Source organism: Coregonus clupeaformis, chromosome 1 (genome assembly GCF_020615455.1).
Source record: "Coregonus clupeaformis isolate EN_2021a chromosome 1, ASM2061545v1, whole genome shotgun sequence".
Lineage (NCBI taxonomy): Eukaryota > Metazoa > Chordata > Actinopteri > Salmoniformes > Salmonidae > Coregonus > Coregonus clupeaformis.
In genome coordinates, this window is record NC_059192.1 from 88,911,991 (window position 1) to 88,934,494 (window position 22,504).

Here is a 22,504-nt window from a genome sequence, read left to right on the forward strand (position 1 = left end):
AATAAGTATTTGACCCCTCTGCAAAACATGACTTAGTACTTGGTGGCAAAACCCTTGTTGGCAATCACAGAGGTCAGACGTTTCTTGTAGTTGGCCACCAGGTTTGCACACATCTCAGGAGGGATTTTGTCCCACTCCTCTTTGCAGATCTTCTCCAAGTCATTAAGGTTTCGAGCCTGACGTTTGGCAACTCAAACCTTCAGCTCCACAGATTTTCTATGGGATTAAGGTCTGGAGACTGGCTAGCCCACTCCAGGACCTTAATGTAATTCTTCTTGAGCCACTCCTTTGTTGCCTTGGCCATGTGTTTTGGGTCATTGTCATGCTGGAATACCCATCCACAACCCATTTTCAATGCCCTGGCTGAGGAAGGAGGTTCTCACCCAAGATTTGACGGTACATTGCCCCGTCCATCGTCCCTTTGATGCGGTGAAGTTGTCATGTCCCCTTAGCAGAAAAACACCCCCAAAGCATAATGTTTCCACTTCCATGTTTGACGGTGGGGATGGTGTTCTTGGGGTCATAGGCAGCATTCCTCCTCCTCCAAACACGGCGAGTTGAGTTGATGCCAAAGTGCTCCATTTTGGTCTCATCTGACCACAACACTTTCACCCAGTTCTCCTCTGAATCATTCAGATGTTCATTGGCAAACTTCAGACGGGCATGTATATGTGCTTTCTTGAGCAGGGGGACCTTGCGGGTGCTGCAGGATTTCAGTCCTTCACGGCGTAGTGTGTTACCAATTGTTTTCTTGGTGACTATGGTCCCAGCTGCCTTGAGATCATTGACAAGATCCTCCCGTGTAGTTCTGGGCTGATTCCTCACCGTTCTCATGATCATTGCAACTCCACGAGGTGAGATCTTGCATGGAGCCCCAGGCCGAGGGAGATTGACAGTTATTTTGTGTTTCTTCCATTTGCGAATAATCGCACCAACTATTGTCACCTTCTCACCAAGCTGCTTGGCGATGGTCTTGTAGCCCATTCCAGCCTTGTGTAGGTCTACAATCTTGTCCCTGACATCCTTGGAGAGCTCTTTGGTCTTGGCCATGGTGGAGAGTTTGGAATCTGATTGATTGATTGCTTCTGTGGACAGGGCTCTTTTATACAGGTAACAAGCTGAGATTAGGAGCACTCCCTTTAAGAGTGTGTTCCTATTCTCAGCTCGTTACCTGTATAAAAGACACCTGGGAGCCAGAAATCTTTCTGATTGAGAGGGGGTCAAATACTTATTTCCCTCATTAAAATGCAAATCAATTTATAACATTTTTGACATGCATTCTTCTGGATTTTTTTGTTGTTATTCTGTCTCTCACTGTTCAAATAAACCTACCATTAAAATTATAGACTGATCATGTCTTTGTCAGTGGGCAAACATACAAAATCAGCAGGGGATCAAATACTTTTTTCCCTCACTGTATATATACACAAAATATTTGATGACACATTGAATTTGGCCTTACTGCTATTAGCCCATAGAAACACATTGAATAACAGATTCATACATGGATAAACAGATAGCCCGTGCAAAAAACAGATCTCTAGCTTAAACTGACAGATTTATATGGGGATTTTTCATTAAGCTAATAAGATTCCCATGTGGCTGCGGCCATCGACAACATTTTTTAAAGACCCTACCTGTGGACAATTTGTATGTCTTCAGTTGTAGATCAGCATGCTGTAATAACTGCTTATGTATGTAATATTCTGCTTTATCTTCCTCTTTCATCAGGGCTATTCCACCAAATCCAGACTAGGTTTCCGTCGTGGGAAAACTGCCAAGGACCAGCTCCAACAGGCAGCTTTCGAGCCAGCCACTGACACTGCCATCAGAAGTGAATATAATGACTTACTAAAGCACTTCAATCTCACCTCACAACACAAACATCTGCGTGCCGGGGGGCGGGGAATTATGTACCTCACGTGTAAACATAGCTGAAATCAGCATAGGCCCATCTCACCCCCCCACAGTTACATAATGAAGTCAGGACCCTTACATGTGCTAGTCAGCACCAGGTTTTAACTGGTATGTATGTACTATGTATTCCTTCCAGTGGATAACATGGGCAGGATGTTCCTGGCTGGAGGGGCTGCTGTAGGCCTGGGAGCGCTGTGTTACTACGGACTCGGCATGTCCAATGAGATCGGTGCCATCGAGAGAGCAGTGTAAGTGCAGCTGCTTCCATGGTAGTGTGTGTGTTGTACTGGTGTTATCCCATGGTAGTGTGTGTGTTGTACTGGTGTTATCCCATGGTAGTGTGTGTGTTGTACTGGTGTTATCCCATGGTAGTGTGTGTGTTGTACTGGTGTTATCCCATGGTAGTGTGTGTGTTGTACTGGTGTTATCCCATGGTAGTGTGTGTGTTGTACTGGTGTTATCCCATGGTAGTGTGTGTGTTGTACTGGTGTTATCCCATGGTAGTGTGTGTGTTGTACTGGTGTTATCCCATGGTAGTGTGTGTGTTGTACTGGTGTTATCCCATGGTAGTGTGTGTGTTGTACTGGTGTTATCCCATGGTAGTGTGTGTGTTGTACTGGTGTTATCCCATGGTAGTGTGTGTGTTGTACTGGTGTTATCCCATGGTAGTGTGTGTGTTGTACTGGTGTTATCCCATGGTAGTGTGTGTGTTGTACTGGTGTTATCCCATGGTAGTGTGTGTGTTGTACTGGTGTTATCCCATGGTAGTGTGTGTGTTGTACTGGTGTTATCCCATGGTAGTGTGTGTGTTGTACTGGTGTTATCCCATGGTAGTGTGTGTGTTGTACTGGTGTTATCCCATGGTAGTGTGGGTGTTGTACTGGTGTTATCCCATGGTAGGGTGTGTGTTGTACTGGTGTTATCCCATGGTAGTGTGTGTGTTGTACTGGTGTTATCCCATGGTAGTGTGTGTGTTGTACTGGTGTTATCCCATGGTAGTGTGTGTGTTGTACTGGTGTTATCCCATGGTAGTGTGTGTTGTACTGGTGTTATCCCATGGTAGTGTGTGTGTTGTACTGGTGTTATCCCATGGTAGTGTGGGTGTTGTACTGGTGTTATCCCATGGTAGTGTGTGTGTTGTACTGGTGTTATCCCATGGTAGTGTGTGTGTTGTACTGGTGTTATCCCATGGTAGTGTGTGTGTTGTACTGGTGTTATCCCATGGTAGTGTGGGTGTTGTACTGGTGTTATCCCATGGTAGTGTGGGTGTTGTACTGGTGTTATCCCATGGTAGTGTGTGTTGTACTGGTGTTATCCCATGGTAGTGTGTGTGTTGTACTGGTGTTATCCCATGGTAGTGTGTGTTGTACTGGTGTTATCCCATGGTAGTGTGTGTGTTGTACTGGTGTTATCCCATGGTAGTGTGTGTTGTACTGGTGTTATCCCATGGTAGTGTGTGTGTTGTACTGGTGTTATCCCATGGTAGTGTGTGTGTTGTACTGGTGTTATCCCATGGTAGTGTGTGTGTTGTACTGGTGTTATCCCATGGTAGTGTGGGTGTTGTACTGGTGTTATCCCATGGTAGTGTGTGTGTGTTGTACTGGTGTTATCCCATGGTAGTGTGGGTGTTGTACTGGTGTTATCCCATGGTAGTGTGGGTGTTGTACTGGTGTTATCCCATGGTAGTGTGTGTGTTGTACTGGTGTTATCCCATGGTAGTGTGTGTGTTGTACTGGTGTTATCCCATGGTAGTGTGTGTGTTGTACTGGTGTTATCCCATGGTAGTGTGTGTGTTGTACTGGTGTTATCCCATGGTAGTGTGGGTGTTGTACTGGTGTTATCCCATGGTAGTGTGTGTGTTGTACTGGTGTTATCCCATGGTAGTGTGTGTGTTGTACTGGTGTTATCCCATGGTAGTGTGTGTGTTGTACTGGTGTTATCCCATGGTAGTGTGTGTTGTACTGGTGTTATCCCATGGTAGTGTGGGTGTTGTACTGGTGTTATCCCATGGTAGTGTGTGTGTTGTACTGGTGTTATCCCATGGTAGTGTGTGTGTTGTACTGGTGTTATCCCATGCTAGTGTGTGTGTTGTACTGGTGTTATCCCATGGTAGTGTGTGTGTTGTACTGGTGTTATCCCATGGTAGTGTGTGTGTTGTACTGGTGTTATCCCATGCTAGTGTGTGTGTTGTACTGGTGTTATCCCATGCTAGTGTGTGTGTTGTACTGGTGTTATCCCATGGTAGTGTGTGTGTTGTACTGGTGTTATCCCATGGTAGTGTGTGTGTTGTACTGGTGTTATCCCATGCTAGTGTGTGTGTTGTACTGGTGTTATCCCATGGTAGTGTGTGTGTTGTACTGGTGTTATCCCATGGTAGTGTGTGTGTTGTACTGCTGTTATCCCATGCTAGTGTGTGTGTTGTACTGGTGTTATCCCATGCTAGTGTGTGTGTTGTACTGGTGTCATCCCATGGTAGTGTGTGTGTTGTACTGGTGTTATCCCATGCTAGTGTGTGTGTTGTACTGGTGTTATCCCATGCTAGTGTGTGTGTTGTACTGGTGTTATCCCATGCTAGTGTTGGTGTTGTACTGGTGTTATCCCATGGTAGTGTGTGTTGTACTGGTGTTATCCCATGGTAGTGTGTGTGTTGTACTGGTGTTATCCCATGGTAGTGTGTGTGTTGTACTGGTGTTATCCCATGGTAGGGTGTGTGTTGTACTGGTGTTATCCCATGGTAGTGTGGGTGTTGTACTGGTGTTATCCCATGGTAGTGTGTGTGTTGTACTGGTGTTATCCCATGGTAGTGTGTGTGTTGTACTGGTGTTATCCCATGGTAGTGTGTGTTGTACTGGTGTTATCCCATGGTAGTGTGGGTGTTGTACTGGTGTTATCCCATGGTAGTGTGTGTGTTGTACTGGTGTTATCCCATGGTAGTGTGTGTGTTGTACTGGTGTTATCCCATGGTATTGTGTGTGTTGTACTGGTGTTATCCCATGGTAGTGTGTGTGTTGTACTGGTGTTATCCCATGGTAGTGTGTGTGTTGTACTGGTGTTATCCCATGCTAGTGTGTGTGTTGTACTGGTGTTATCCCATGGTAGTGTGTGTGTTGTACTGGTGTTATCCCATGCTAGTGTGTGTGTTGTACTGGTGTTATCCCATGGTAGTGTGTGTGTTGTACTGGTGTTATCCCATGGTAGTGTGTGTGTTGTACTGGTGTTATCCCATGCTAGTGTGTGTGTTGTACTGGTGTTATCCCATGGTAGTGTGTGTGTTGTACTGGTGTTATCCCATGGTAGTGTGTGTGTTGTACTGCTGTTATCCCATGCTAGTGTGTGTGTTGTACTGGTGTTATCCCATGCTAGTGTGTGTGTTGTACTGGTGTCATCCCATGGTAGTGTGTGTGTTGTACTGGTGTTATCCCATGCTAGTGTGTGTGTTGTACTGGTGTTATCCCATGCTAGTGTGTGTGTTGTACTGGTGTTATCCCATGCTAGTGTTGGTGTTGTACTGGTGTTATCCCATGGTAGTGTGTGTTGTACTGGTGTTATCCCATGGTAGTGTGTGTGTTGTACTGGTGTTATCCCATGGTAGTGTGTGTGTTGTACTGGTGTTATCCCATGGTAGGGTGTGTGTTGTACTGGTGTTATCCCATGGTAGTGTGGGTGTTGTACTGGTGTTATCCCATGGTAGTGTGGGTGTTGTACTGGTGTTATCCCATGGTAGTGTGTGTGTTGTACTGGTGTTATCCCATGGTAGTGTGTGTGTTGTACTGGTGTTATCCCATGGTATTGTGTGTGTTGTACTGGTGTTATCCCATGGTAGTGTGTGTGTTGTTCTGGTGTTATCCCATGGTAGTGTGTGTGTTGTTCTGGTGTTATCCCATGGTAGTGTGTGTGTTGTACTGGTGTTATCCCATGGTAGTGTGTGTGTTGTACTGGTGTTATCCCATGGTCGTGTGGGTGTTGTACTGGTGTTATCCCATGGTAGTGTGTGTGTTGTACTGGTGTTATCCCATGGTAGTGTGTGTGTTGTACTGGTGTTATCCCATGGTAGTGTGTGTGTTGTACTGGTGTTATCCCATGGTAGTGTGTGTGTTGTACTGGTGTTATCCCATGGTAGTGTGTGTGTTGTACTGGTGTTATCCCATGGTAGTGTGTGTGTTGTACTGGTGTTATCCCATGGTAGTGTGTGTGTTGTACTGGTGTTATCCCATGCTAGTGTGTGTTGTACTGGTGTTATCCCATGGTAGTGTGTGTGTTGTACTGGTGTTATCCCATGGTAGTGTGTGTGTTGTACTGGTGTTATCCCATGGTAGTGTGTGTGTTGTACTGGTGTTATCCCATGGTAGTGTGGGTGTTGTACTGGTGTTATCCCATGGTAGTGTGTGTGTTGTACTGGTGTTATCCCATGGTAGTGTGTGTGTTGTACTGGTGTTATCCCATGCTAGTGTGTGTTGTACTGGTGTTATCCCATGGTAGTGTGTGTGTTGTACTGGTGTTATCCCATGGTAGTGTGTGTGTTTTACTGGTGTTATCCCATGGTAGTGTGTGTGTTGTACTGGTGTTATCCCATGGTAGTGTGTGTGTTGTACTGGTGTTATCCCATGCTAGTGTGTGTTGTACTGGTGTTATCCCATGGTAGTGTGTGTGTTGTACTGGTGTTATCCCATGGTAGTGTGTGTGTTGTACTGGTGTTATCCCATGGTAGTGTGTGTGTTGTACTGGTGTTATCCCATGGTATGTGTGTGTGTTGTACTGGTGTTATCCCATGCTAGTGTGTGTTGTACTGGTGTTATCCCATGGTAGTGTGTGTGTTGTACTGGTGTTATCCCATGGTAGTGTGTGTGTTGTACTGGTGTTATCCCATGGTAGTGTGTGTGTTTTACTGGTGTTATCCCATGGTAGTGTGGGTGTTGTACTGGTGTTATCCCATGGTAGTGTGTGTGTTGTACTGGTGTTATCCCATGGTAGTGTGTGTGTTGTACTGGTGTTATCCCATGAAGTTACTGTGGTTTAACGATTCACTGGTATCAAGTACATGTGTCTTTGTCATTACTGTAGCTATTGCTGGGTAGTTCCATGGGTATACCCACAACTTAAAGGAAAGGGTTACCTTCCCTGTCTCCCAAATGGCACCCTATTCCCTACATAGTGCACTCATTTTGACCAGAGCCCTATGGACCCTGGTTGAAAGTAGTGCACTCTGTTGGGAATAGGGTGCTGTTTTGGAGGCATATCAACAAGCGTTGTCCTCTGTAAAAAATGTTTCTGTTCTTTTCCCTGGGTCTCGGCCCAGTATCTGGCCCCAGTACGTGAAGGACAGGATCCACTCCACCTACATGTACTTTGCAGGCAGTGTGGGCATGACAGCTCTGTCGGCTGTAGCAGTCAGCAGGACCCCAGCCCTCATGGGTCTCATGATGAGAGGATCCTGGCTGGTGATACACCTTTTTATTGAACCTTTATTTAACCAGTCAAGTCAGTTAAAGGTAGACTCAGCGATATGACGTTGCCACGAGCAGCACCGCAGATATTGAGATGAGCGAGATGCAAGACTTCGCTCTCACACAGTCACACACAGATCTGCACATTTGCATGGGTTTGCTTCACGCTGTAACAGTATGGTAGCCACCGGGGACCAAAACAGCGGAGAAGTTGAGCCTCACGATTCAACGCTTTTAGTTGTTGCGGAAATGGACCCACTATGCTGTTTACTTTCTGCATCTACGTCATATCGCTGAGTCTACCTTTAAGAAAATATTCATATTTACAATAACCACCGCCACCGGGCCAGTGACTTATGACTAAAATGTGCTTCCAGTATTCTTCAAGTATATCTGCATCCACTGTATATTATTAACCCTTTAAAAAGGAAATTAGTCATTTGAGGGCCCACCAAACCTCAGGGTTTTGTATTGATAAATATGGTGCTGATTTTCAATGGCAAACCATTGTGTATGATTTGGAGACACTTGCATTACACCTCAATAGCCACATTAGACATTTTTTTTTAAATAATACAGAAATGTGTACATTTTTCACCAGGCAATTGGAGCTACCTTTGCAGCCGTGATTGGAGCAGGCATGCTGGTCAGATCTATCTCCTATGACCAGAGCCCAGGAACCAAACATCTAGCCTGGATGCTACATGCAGGTGCTGGACTGCTTTACCTGCTCACTTTACCAAGCGTTTGTCAATTGAAATGTCCCACTTGCTTATTTTCACCACTAGAGGGCAGTACTATAGAGTTTCAGAATACCAACACTATGCAGCAGCAGTTTACATGAATGGATCAGGTTTTTCTAGTGCTTACAACACTGGTGCTGTGCCTGGGAGAATATTCAGAGCAGACTGTTAAATACCAGATCCTTTTTCTTTAAATATAACATCTTGTGATATATAACCGCTTTATTTGGACCTCAGATGAGAAATAGCTGTGTAGCTAAAATCTGGTGCTTTTTCACGTTTGGGGTACGTACATGGTCCCTTTTAAACTAACCGAATAAATAAATAAATCCAGTTTGTTCCTGTTTTTCCAGGTGTGATGGGAGCGGTCATAGCCCCCATGACTCTGCTAGGTGGGCCCCTGATGATGAGGGCAGCCTGGTACACAGCGGGCATCGTGGGGGGTCTGTCCACCGTGGCCATGTGTGCCCCCAGTGAGAAGTTCCTCAACATGGGAGGACCCCTGGCGGTGGGCTTCGGAGTAGTCTTCGCCTCTTCCATCGGTTAGTACGTTTAGATCAATAACCCTGGCTGTGGGCTTCGGAGTAGTCTTCACCTCCATCAGTTAGTACCTTTAGATCAATAACCCTGGCTGTGGGCTTCAGTGGTCTTCACCTCCTCCATCGGTTAGTACCTTTAGATCAATAACCCTGGCTGTGGGCTTCAGTGGTCTTCACCTCCATCAGTTAGTACCTTTAGATCAATAACCCTGGCTGTGGGCTTCAGTGGTCTTCACCTCCTCCATCGGTTAGTACCTTTAGATCAATAACCCTGGCTGTGGGCTTCAGTGGTCTTCACCTCCATCGGTTAGTACCTTTAGATCAATAACCCTGGCTGTGGGCTTCAGTGGTCTTCACCTCCATCAGTTAGTACCTTTAGATCAATAACCCTGGCTGTGGGCTTCAGTGGTCTTCACCTCCATCGGTTAGTACGTTTAGATCAATAACCCTGGCTGTGGGCTTCAGTGGTCTTCACCTCCATCGGTTAGTACCTTTAGATCAATAACCCTGGCTGTGGGCTTCAGTGGTCTTCACCTCCTCCATCGGTTAGTACCTTTAGATCAATAACCCTGGCTGTGGGCTTCAGTGGTCTTCACCTCCTCCATCGGTTAGTACCTTTAGATCAATAACCCTGGCTGTGGGCTTCAGTGGTCTTCACCTCTTCCATCGGTTAGTACCTTTAGATCAATAACCCTGGCTGTGGGCTTCAGTGGTCTTCACCTCCATCGGTTAGTACCTTTAGATCAATAACCCTGGCTGTGGGCTTCAGTGGTCTTCACCTCCATCGGTTAGTACCTTTAGATCAATAACCCTGGCTGTGGGCTTCAGTGGTCTTCACCTCCTCCATCGGTTAGTACCTTTAGATCAATAACCCTGGCTGTGGGCTTCAGTGGTTTTCACCTCCATCAGTTAGTTGCCTTTTCTTCACAATCTGTTTATTATGGTCAAATTCACAAAGGAACATGGACATAAAATGCAGGGTTGTAAACTTCATACTTTTAGAAGACAACTAAATGGTTATTGCATGTTAAAATGTTTATCAATGAAAAACAACATCACTGAAGTCTATTGGACCGTAACCTTTGGTTCCAGGAAACCCAGTAAATTGTTAATGGATTGTTCAAGATACTAGTGTGCTGGAGTTTCTTCTTTTTCAAGTAGCATTATTTAGGATTTGTCTCTCTGGTGACAAACACCTTTGAGCCCTTGTCAGATCATTTCCCCTCAGTTATTAATTGAACTTGAGGACATGGTATTAAACAATGTCCTCTCCACTCTCTCTGTCCCCAGGCTCAATGTTCCTGCCCCCTACCTCAGCGATGGGAGCAGGCCTGTACTCCATCGCTATATACGGAGGTCTGGTCCTCTTCAGCTTGTTCCTGCTTTACGACACCCAGAAGGTCATCAAGAGGGCAGAGACATACCCCATGTATGGGATGCAGAAATACGACCCCATCAACTCGTAAGTGACGTCAGCAGAGTCATCTTTCCTGCTATTTCTGATTTCTGTACCCTACTGTTCAAACAGATAGAAAGACAACTAGGGCGGCAGGTAACTTAGCGGTTAAGAGCGTTGTGCCAGTAACCGAAAGGTCGCTGGTTCTAATACCCGAGCCGACTAGGTGAAAAATCTGTCGATGTGCCCTTGAGCAAGGCACTTAACCCTAATTGCTCCTGTAAGTCGCTCTGGATAAGAGCGTCTGCTAAATGACCTATTTATAGTCCTTTCTGTATCTTACTATTCAAACAGATAGAAAGACAACTAGTCCTTTCTGTACCTTACTATTCAAACAGATAGAAAGACAACTAGTCCTTTCTGTACCTTACTATTCAAACATATAGAAAGACAACTAGTCCTTTCTGTTCCTTACTATTTAAACATATAGAAAGACAAGTCAATTTCTGTACTTTACTATTCAATCAGATAGATAGAAAGACAACTAGACCATTTATCCTGTTATTTCTAATTTCTTTATCCTGCTTTGATATACACTGCTCAAAAAAATAAAGGGAACACTAAAATAACACATCCTAGATCTGAAATACTTTTTTCTTTACATAGTTGAATGTGCTGACAACAAAATCACACAAAAATTATCAATGGAAATCAAATTTATCAACCCATGGAGGTCTGGATTTGGAGTCACCCTCAAAATTAAAGTGGAAAACCACAGTACAGGCTGATCCAACTTTGATGTAATGTCCTTAAAACAAGTCAAAATGAGGCTCAGTAGTGTGTGTGGCCTCCACGTGCCTGTATGACCTCCCTACAACGCCTGGGCATGCTCCTGATGAGGTGGCGGATGGTCTCCTGAGGGATCTCCTCCCAGACCTGGACTAAAGCATCCGCCAACTCCTGGACAGTCTGTGGTGCAACGAGATCTTGGCCAACAACCTCCTGTGATGCTCTGGTTGGTGGATGGAGCGAGACATGATGTCCCAGATGTGCTCAATTGGATTCAGGTCTGGGGAACGGGCGGGCCAGTCCATAGCATCAATGCCTTCCTCTTGCAGGAACTGCTGACACACTCCAGCCACATGAGGTCTAGCATTGTCTTGCATTAGGAGGAACCCAGGGCCAACCGCACCAGCATATGGTCTCACAAGGGGTCTGAGGATTTCATCTCGGTACCTAATGGCAGTCAGGCTACCTCTGGCGAGCACATGGAGGGCTGTGCGGCCCCCCAAAGAAATGCCACCCCACACCATGACTGACCCACCGCCAAACTGGTCCTCTGTAGCTCAGCTGGTAGAGCACGGCGCTTGTAACGCCAAGGTAGTGGGTTCGATCCCCGGGACCACCCATACACAAAAAAATGTATGCACCCATGACTGTAAGTCGCTTTGGATAAAAGCGTCTGCTAAATGGCATATTATTATATTATAAACTGGTCATGCTGGAGGATGTTGCAGGCAGCAGAACGTTCTCCACAGCATCTCCAGACTCTGTCACGTCTGTCACGTGCTCAGTGTGAACCTGCTTTCATCTGTGAAGAGCACAGGGCGCCAGTGGCGAATTTGCCAATCTTGGTGTTCTCTGGCAAATGCCAAACGTCCTGCACGGTGTTGGGCTGTAAGCACAACCCCCACCTGTGGACGTCGTGCCCTCATACCACCCTCATGGAGTCTGTTTCTGACCGTTTGAGCAGACACATGCACATTTGTGGCCTGCTGGAGGTCATTTTGCAGGGCTCTGGCAGTGCTCCTCCTGCTCCTCCTTGCACAAAAGTGGAGGTAGCAGTCCTGCTGCTGGGTTGTTGCCCTCCTACGGCCTCCTCCACGTCTCCTGATGTACTGGCCTGTCTCCTGGTAGCGCCTCCATGCTCTGGACACTACGCTGACAGACACAGCAAACCTTCTTGCCACAGCTCGCATTGATGTGCCATCCTGGATGAGCTGCACTACCTGAGCCACTTGTGTGGGTTGTAGACTCCATCTCATGCTACCACTAGAGTGAAAGCACTGCCAGCATTCAAAAGTGACCAAAACATCAGCCAGGAAGCATAGGAACTGAGAAGTGGTCTGTGGTCACCACCTGCAAAACCAGTCCTTTATTGGGGGTTTCTTGCTAATTGCCTATAATTTCCACCTGTTGTCTATTCCATTTGCACAACAGCATGTGAAATGTATTGTCAATCAGTGTTGCTTCCTAAGTGGACAGTTTGATTTCACAGAAGTGTGATTGACTTGGAGTTACATTGTGTTGTTTAAGTGTTCCCTTTATTTTTTTGAATACACTGAACAAAAATAGCAATAAAATGTTTCATGAGCTGAAATGTAAAATCTCCAAAATGTTCCATACGTACAATAAGCTTAGTACTCGAAGTTTGTGCACAAATTTGTTTACATCCCTGTTAGTGAGCCTTTCTCCATTGCCAATGTAATCCATCCACCTGACAGGTGTGGCATATCAAGAAGCTGATTAAACAGCATGATCATTACACAGGTGCACCTTGTGCTGGGGACAATAAAAGGCCACTCTGATATGTGCAGTTTTGTCACACAACACAATGCCACATATGTATCAAGTTTTGAGGGCGCGAGCAATTGGCATGCTGACTGCAGGAATGTACACCAGAGCTGTTGCCAGAGAATTTGTTGATTTCTCTAACAAAAGCTGCCCCCAAAGTCGTTTTAGAGAACTCCCAACCGCAGACCACGTGTAACCACTCCAGCCCAGGACCTCCACATCCGGCTTCTTCACCTGTGGGATGGTCTGAGACCAGTCACCCGGACAGCTGATGAAACTGTTAGTTTGCACAACCGAAGAATCTCTGCACAAACTGTCAGAAACCATCTCAGGGAAGCCCATCTGCATGCTGGTCGTCCTCACCAGGGTCTTGACCTGACTGCAGTTCGGCGTCGTAACTGACTTCAGTGGGCAAATGCTCACCTTAAATGGCCGCTGGAGAAATATGCTGTTCATGGATGAATCCCGGTTTCAACTGTACCAGGCAGATGGCAGACAGTGTGTATGGCGTCGTGTGGGCGAGCGTTTTGCTGATGTCAACGTTGTGAACAGAGTGCCCCATAGTGGCGGTGGGGTTATGGTATGGGCAGGCATAAGCTACAGACAACGAACACAATTGCATTTTATCGATGGCAATTTGAATGCACAGAGATGCCGTGATGAGATCCTGAGGCCCATTGTAGTGCCATTTATCCGCCGCCATCACCTCATGTTTCAGCATGATAATGCACGGACCCATGCCACAAGGATCTGTACACAATTCCTGGAAGCTGAAAATGTCCCAGTTCTTCCATGGCCTGCATAATCACCAGACATGTCACCCATTGAGAATGTTTGTGATGCTCTGGATCAATATGTTCCAGTTCCCGCCAGTATCCAGCAACTTCGCACAGCCATTGAAGAGGAGTGGGACAACATTCCACAGGCCACAATCAATAGCCTCATCAATTCTATGCGAAAGAGATGTGTCACGCTGTATGAGGCAAATGGTGGTCACACCAGATACTGACTGGTTTTCTGATTCCCACCACTACCTTTTTTTTAAGGTATCTGTGACCAACAGAGGCATATCTGTAATCCCAGTCATCTGAAATCCATATATTAGTGCCTAATTAATTTATTTCAATTGACTGATTTCCTTATGAACTGATTTCCTTATACAAACATTAACTCAGTAAAATCTTTGAAATTGTTGTATGTTGTGTTTACATTTTTGTTCAGTGTAGAATACCATCACGATACAGTGTAATTCTATCAATACCATCATGATGCAGTATAATACTATCAATACCATCATGATGCAGTATAATACTATCAATACCATCATGATGCAGTATAATACTATCAATACCATCACGATACAGTGTAATTCTATCAATACCATCATGATACAGTGTAATTCTATCAATACCATCATGATGCAGTATAATACTATCAATACCATCATGATGCAGTATAATACTATCAATACCATCATGATGCAGTATAATACTATCAATACCATCACGATACAGTGTAATTCTATCAATACCATCATGATACAGTGTAATTCTATCAATACCATCATGATGCAGTATAATACTATCAATACCATCATGATGCAGTATAATACTATCAATACCATCACGATACAGTGTAATTCTATCAATACCATCATGATACAGTGTAATTCTATCAATACCATCATGATGCAGTATAATACTATCAATACCATCATGATGCAGTATAATACTATCAATACCATCATGATGCAGTATAATACTATCAATACCATCATGATGCAGAATAATACTATCAATACCATCATGATGCAGTATAATACTATCAATACCATCATGATGCAGTATAATACTATCAATACCATCATGATGCAGTATAATACTATCAATACCATCATGATGCAGTATAATACTATCAATACCATCATGATGCAGTATAATACTATCAATACCATCATGATGCAGTATAATACTATCAATACCATCATGATGCAGTATAATACTATCAATACCATCATGATGCAGTATAATACTATCAATACCATCATGATGCAGTATAATACTATCAATACCATCATGATGCAGTATAATACTATCAATACCATCATGATGCAGTATAATACTATCAATACCATCATGATGCAGTATAATACTATCAATACCATCATGATGCAGTATAATACTATCAATACCATCATGATGCAGTATAATACTATCAATACCATCATGATGCAGTATAATACTATCAATACCATCATGATGCAGTATAATACTATCAATACCATCATGATGCAGAATAATACTATCAATACCATCATGATGCAGTATAATACTATCAATACCATCATGATGCAGTATAATACTATCAATACCATCATGATGCAGTATAATACTATCAATACCATCATGATGCAGTATAATACTATCAATACCATCATGATGCAGTATAATACTATCAATACCATCATGATGCAGTATAATACTATCAATACCATCATGATGCAGTATAATACTATCAATACCATCACGATACAGTGTAATTCTATCAATACCATCATGATACAGTATAATACTATCAATACCATCATGATGCAGTATAATACTATCAATACCATCATGATGCAGTATAATACTATCAATACCATCATGATGCAGTATAATACTATCAATACCATCATGATGCAGAATAATACTATCAATACCATCATGATGCAGTATAATACTATCAATACCATCATGATGCAGTATAATACTATCAATACCATCATGATGCAGTATAATACTATCAATACCATCATGATGCAGTATAATACTATCAATACCATCATGATGCAGTATAATACTATCAATACCATCATGATGCAGTATAATACTATCAATACCATCATGATGCAGTATAATACTATCAATACCATCATGATGCAGTATAATACTATCAATACCATCATGATGCAGTATAATACTATCAATACCATCATGATGCAGTATAATACTATCAATACCATCATGATGCAGTATAATACTATCAATACCATCATGATGCAGTATAATACTATCAATACCATCATGATGCAGTATAATACTATCAATACCATCATGATGCAGTATAATACTATCAATACCATCATGATGCAGTATAATACTATCAATACCATCATGATGCAGTATAATACTATCAATACCATCATGATGCAGTATAATACTATCAATACCATCATGATGCAGTATAATACTATCAATACCATCATGATGCAGTATAATACTATCAATACCATCATGATGCAGTATAATACTATCAATACCATCATGATGCAGTATAATACTATCAATACCATCATGATGCAGTATAATACTATCAATACCATCATGATGCAGTATAATACTATCAATACCATCATGATGCAGTATAATACTATCAATACCATCATGATGCAGTATAATACTATCAATACCATCATGATGCAGTATAATACTATCAATACCATCATGATGCAGTATAATACTATCAATACCATCATGATGCAGTATAATACTATCAATACCATCATGATGCAGTATAATACTATCAATACCATCATGATGCAGTATAATACTATCAATACCATCATGATGCAGTATAATACTATCAATACCATCATGATGCAGTATAATACTATCAATACCATCATGATGCAGTATAATACTATCAATACCATCATGATGCAGAATAATACTATCAATACCATCATGATGCAGTATAATACTATCAATACCATCATGATGCAGTATAATACTATCAATACCATCATGATGCAGTATAATACTATCAATACCATCATGATGCAGAATAATACTATCAATACCATCATGATGCAGTATAATACTATCAATACCATCATGATGCAGTATAATACTATCAATACCATCATGATGCAGTATAATACTATCAATACCATCATGATGCAGTATAATACTATCAATACCATCATGATGCAGTATAATACTATCAATACCATCATGATGCAGTATAATACTATCAATACCATCATGATGCAGTATAATACTATCAATACCATCATGATGCAGTATAATACTATCAATACCATCATGATGCAGTATAATACTATCAATACCATCATGATGCAGTATAATACTATCAATACCATCATGATGCAGTATAATACTATCAATACCATCATGATGCAGTATAATACTATCAATACCATCATGATGCAGTATAATACTATCAATACCATCATGATGCAGTATAATACTATCAATACCATCATGATGCAGTATAATACTATCAATACCATCATGATGCAGTATAATACTATCAATACCATCATGATGCAGTATAATACTATCAATACCATCATGATGCAGTATAATACTATCAATACCATCATGATGCAGTATAATACTATCAATACCATCATGATGCAGTATAATACTATCAATACCATCATGATGCAGTATAATACTATCAATACCATCATGATGCAGTATAATACTATCAATACCATCATGATGCAGTATAATACTATCAATACCATCATGATGCAGTATAATACTATCAATACCATCATGATGCAGTATAATACTATCAATACCATCATGATGCAGTATAATACTATCAATACCATCATGATGCAGTATAATACTATCAATACCATCATGATGCAGTATAATACTATCAATACCATCATGATGCAGTATAATACTATCAATACCATCATGATGCAGAATAATACTATCAATACCATCATGATGCAGTATAATACTATCAATACCATCATGATGCAGTATAATACTATCAATACCATCATGATGCAGTATAATACTATCAATACCATCATGATGCAGAATAATACTATCAATACCATCATGATGCAGTATAATACTATCAATACCATCATGATGCAGTATAATACTATCAATACCATCATGATGCAGTATAATACTATCAATACCATCATGATGCAGAATAATACTATCAATACCATCATGATGCAGTATAATACTATCAATACCATCATGATGCAGTATAATATTATCAATACCATCATGATGCAGTATAATACTGTCGTACTATACAGTAGAATACTGTCATACTATATACTATACAGTATAATACTGGCCTACTATACAGTAGAATACTGGCCTACTATATAGTAGAATACTGGCCTACTATACAGTATGATACTGGCCTACTATACAGTATAATACTGGCCTACTATACAGTATAATACTGGCCTACTATACAGTATAATACTAGCCTACTATACAGTATGATACTGGCCTACAATACAGTAGAATACTGGCCTACTATACAGTAGAATACTGGCCTATCATACAGTAGAATACTGGCCTACTATACAGTAGAATACTGGCCTACTATACAGTATGATAATGGCCTACTATACAGTAGAATACTGGCCTACTATACAGTAGAATACTGGCCTACTATACAGTTTGATTCTACAGCAGAATACTGGCCTACTATACAGTAGAATACTGGCCTACTATACAGTTTGATGCTACAGCAGAATACTGGCCTACTATACAGTAGAATACTGGCCTACTATACAGTATAATACTGGCCTACTATACAGTATAATACTGGCCTACTATACAGTATAATACTGGCCTACTATACAGTATAATACTGGCCTACTATACAGTAGAATACTGGCCTACTATACAGTATGAAACTGGCCTACTATACAGTAGAATACTGGCCTACTATACAGTAGAATACTGACCTATTATATAGTAGAATACTGGCCTATCATACAGTAGAATACTGGCCTACTATACAGTAGAATACTGGCCTACTATACAGTAGAATACTGGCCTACTATACAGTATGATCCTGGCCTACTATACAGTAGAATACTGGCCTACTATACAGTAGAATACTGGCCTATCATACAGTAGAATACTGGCCTACTATACAGTATGATCCTGGCCTACTATACAGTAGAATACTGGCCTACTATACAGTAGAATACTGGCCTATCATACAGTAGAATACTGGCCTACTATACAGTATGATACTGGCCTACTATACAGTATGATGCTGGCCTACTATACAGTAGAATACTGCTCTACTATACAGTATAATACTGGCCTATCATACAGTAGAATACTGGCCTACTATATAGTAGAATACTGGCCTACTATATAGTAGAATACTGGCCTACTATACAGTATAATACTGGCCTACTATACAGTAGAATACTGGCCTATCATACAGTAGAATACTGGCCTACTATACAGTAGAATACTAGCCTATCATACAGTAGAATACTGGCCTACTATACAGTATGATACTGGCCTACTATACAGTAGAATACTGGCCTACTATACAGTAGAATACTGGCATACTATACAGTATGATACTGGCCTACTATACAGTAGAATACTGGCCTACTATACAGTAGAATACTGGCCTACTATACAGTAGAATACTGGCCTATCATACAGTAGAATACTGGCCTATCATACAGTAGAATACTGGCCTACTATACAGTATGATACTGGCCTACTATACAGTATGATACTGGCCTACTATACAGTATAATACTGGCCTATCATACAGTAGAATACTGGCCTACTATATAGTAGAATACTGGCCTACTATATAGTAGAATAATGGCCTACTATATAGTAGAATAATGGCCTACTATACAGTAGAATACTAGCCTACTATACAGTAGAATACTGGCCTACTATACAGTATGATACTGGCCTACTATACAGTAGAATACTGGCCTATCATACAGTATGATACTGGCCTACTATACAGTAGAATACTGGCCTACTATACAGTAGAATACTGGCCTACTATACAGTATGATACTGGCCTACTATACAGTATGATACTGGCCTACTATACAGTAGAATACTGGCCTACTATACAGTAGAATACTGGCCTACTATACAGTAGAATACTGGCCTATCATACAGTAGAATACTGGCCTACTATACAGTATGATACTGTCATATCATACAGTATGATACTGGCCTATTATATAGTAGAATACTGGCCTACTATACAGTATGATACTGGCCTACTATACAGTAGAATACTGGCCTACTATACAGTATAATACTGGCCTACTATACAGTAGAATACTAGCCTACTATACAGTATGATACTGGCCTACTATACAGTAGAATACTGGCCTACTATACAGTAGAATACTGGCCTACTATACAGTATAATACTAGCCTACTATACAGTATGATACTGGCCTACTATACAGTAGAATACTGGCCTACTATACAGTAGAATACTGGCCTACTATACAGTAGAATAATGGCCTACTATACAGTATGATACTGGCCTACTATACAGTATGATACTGGCCTACTATACAGTATGATACTGGCCTACTATACAGTAGAATACTGGCCTATCATACAGTAGAATACTGTCCTACTATACAGTAGAATACTGGCCTACTATACAGTATGATACTGTCCTACTATACAGTAGAATAGTAGGCTACCTGGCCTGCGCACAAATGCAGGCCATTGAGAATGACAATAGTTCCTCAACGTAGCCTACTTGAAAAATATTTCGGTCTCTCTCCCTTTCAATTAACCACTCAGCATGAAAGGGGAAAAAAATGTCATGCTCTGATCTGGTGGAAACGTCATAACATAGGCCTACCTGATTACGTCTTATCCCTTGGCAAATAGTCTACAGCTGTGTCTGTCTGTCCGGAGCTCACTGCCGCAGGAAACAGAATCTTTTATACAATATTGCAAGTTTGCTAGCACGATCGGGCTAGACCAAGTTAATAGTTGATACAATGTTTTAAGTTCCTTGCAGACAGGCTATGCATAGCCAATGTTATTTATAGGATATTTATTTTATCATGATATTTTCTACCTGCAGGCTGCAATGTTTTTATGTGTTGATTTATGTAGGCTATTTTTACGTATTGGCAATGGCAATATAAGATACTTTTTAGATGTGTATCGTTTTCATTTAGGTAAAATGTTGATTAACCACATGACATTGATTTTGAAATATGAAGACTTTTTATTATAAATGAAATGAAACTGTTCCACGTAAATGTGCATATAAAAATCAGAACTGGCACGCAGAAATGGTACGATAACTTGGCACTCCAAATGGAAAAGCTTGCCAACCGCTAGTGTAGCCTATTACCAGCAACTTTAGGAGCATAACGGCAGAATCTGTGAAGGGCAGCGGGAGGAAGAGGGTCAGGAACAGGTTTTTTTTCTTCTGGTTAGGCTATATTGATCTCTGGCTCCCTCTTTAGTCATTTGTCTTCATTTTTAATCGCAGTAATTAAAGCATCAGACAAGCTCAGTAGCCAAACTATAGTTGATTGTATTCAAACAGAGGGTGTGTCTATATATGGAAAAATACACGTTTAAAAATATAGACCAGTCGATAGAATAGACGACTCTCGGTCGACCATGATTTTTTTTAGTCGGGGACAGCCCTAATGGTGTTATCCCGTCTTGCATTGCGTTATGAAACTGACGGTTGGTGCTTTGTGGTGTTATCCTGTCTTGTATTGCGTTTTGAAACTGACGGTTGGTGCTTTGTGGTGTTATCCTGTCTTGTATTGCGTTATGAAACTGACGGTTGGTGCTTGGTGGTGTTATCCTGTCTTGTAGGTGCATGGGGATCTACATGGACACTCTGAACATCTTCATGAGGATGGTGATGATTCTGTCTGGTGGCGGAAACAGAAAGAAATAAAGACTTTCCAGTCTGACTTTCCATCTTCAATCTTCCAGAGTTGAACAACAACGATCTATTCTACAATTAGCACCATACACCAGCTGTTAACTACTTTTAGTTTGAAAACGTATTGTCAACTGGCACAATAACATTTTTTGCTTTTGTGTGAAGAAGGGGATTGTAATTTCCTAGTGCATATTGCCACTCATACAAGTAAAGAAAGAAGAATACTTGCTCTGTTCTATGTTAAAGAAATGCTTTTGTCTTGATTCTGAGGGAGGCATATTTTGATTAAAGTCAGGATTGCTCATGGTGATATCAGTCAACATCACATATCTCCCCTCAGTCTTCTTCTGTAATTTAATCCTTATATTTTATATATATTTATTTACACTTGAGGTGGGTGTTCCCATTTCTGACAAGCAAAACAAAAGTTGGGCATACAACAGATATTTATGTCATGCCTCGACACATACAATACATGTGAATGTGTGGTTAACTCCTGGACAAACACTGAACTTGCATGCGTTGTATATGTTGAGCCTTGGAAGGGTGGGACTTTGGAGATTTGTTTCTGTAAGAATGAAAGTGATTGAAAGTGATCAATGCTGTTATGGTATAATTCAATAAAGTGAAAGCGAATGCAGTTGGTGTTGGTATGTTGTTGAGGTATTTAATGAAAACAAATGGACATTTGAAGCATATTGATCAGTTTTATTCACTGAACAATTTATGGATACTGTCAAGGCTCACCTGACTAATTTCAGTAACATCTTGGTCAGGAGAATCTCCAGTAAGTGTAACAGTACTAGGAAAATAATCAGAATCACCTTTATTCACCATTTACATGTACCAGGAGGAAAGCCTAACCCGTCTGGATAAAGATCACTGACAGGAGGAAAGCCTAACCCGTCTGGATAAAGATCACTGACGGGAGGAAAGCCTAACCCGTCTGGATAAAGATCACTGACGGGAGGAAAGCCTAACCCGTCTGGATAAAGATCACTGATAGGAGGAAAGACTGGTAACACTGGACTATGTTATAACAGCTGTCATAATATGGTAATAACACTGTCATGACCCATATATTTACACCTGTTGTGACATATATTGCGTTATGTTATGGCTGGTTATGACACCAACATAAGTGTAAAAATCCACATTTCATCAAATGCGTTATTT

The 22,504-nt window shown here is 41.5% G+C and overlaps 1 protein-coding gene across 1 annotated transcript; it reads left to right on the forward strand.

The window, feature by feature from the left end:
* The first annotated feature begins 1,677 nt into the window (after positions 1-1,677).
* On the forward strand, positions 1,678-21,968 carry LOC121574028 (growth hormone-inducible transmembrane protein). The gene is made up of 7 exons (XM_045223266.1): positions 1,678-1,834; positions 2,054-2,165; positions 7,214-7,355; positions 7,963-8,071; positions 8,458-8,646; positions 9,934-10,105; positions 21,256-21,968. The coding sequence occupies exons 1-7, from the start codon at positions 1,693-1,695 to the stop codon at positions 21,338-21,340; spliced, it is 951 nt and encodes a 316-aa protein (XP_045079201.1). The 5' UTR covers positions 1,678-1,692; the 3' UTR covers positions 21,341-21,968.
* Positions 21,969-22,504: the final 536 nt, after the last annotated feature.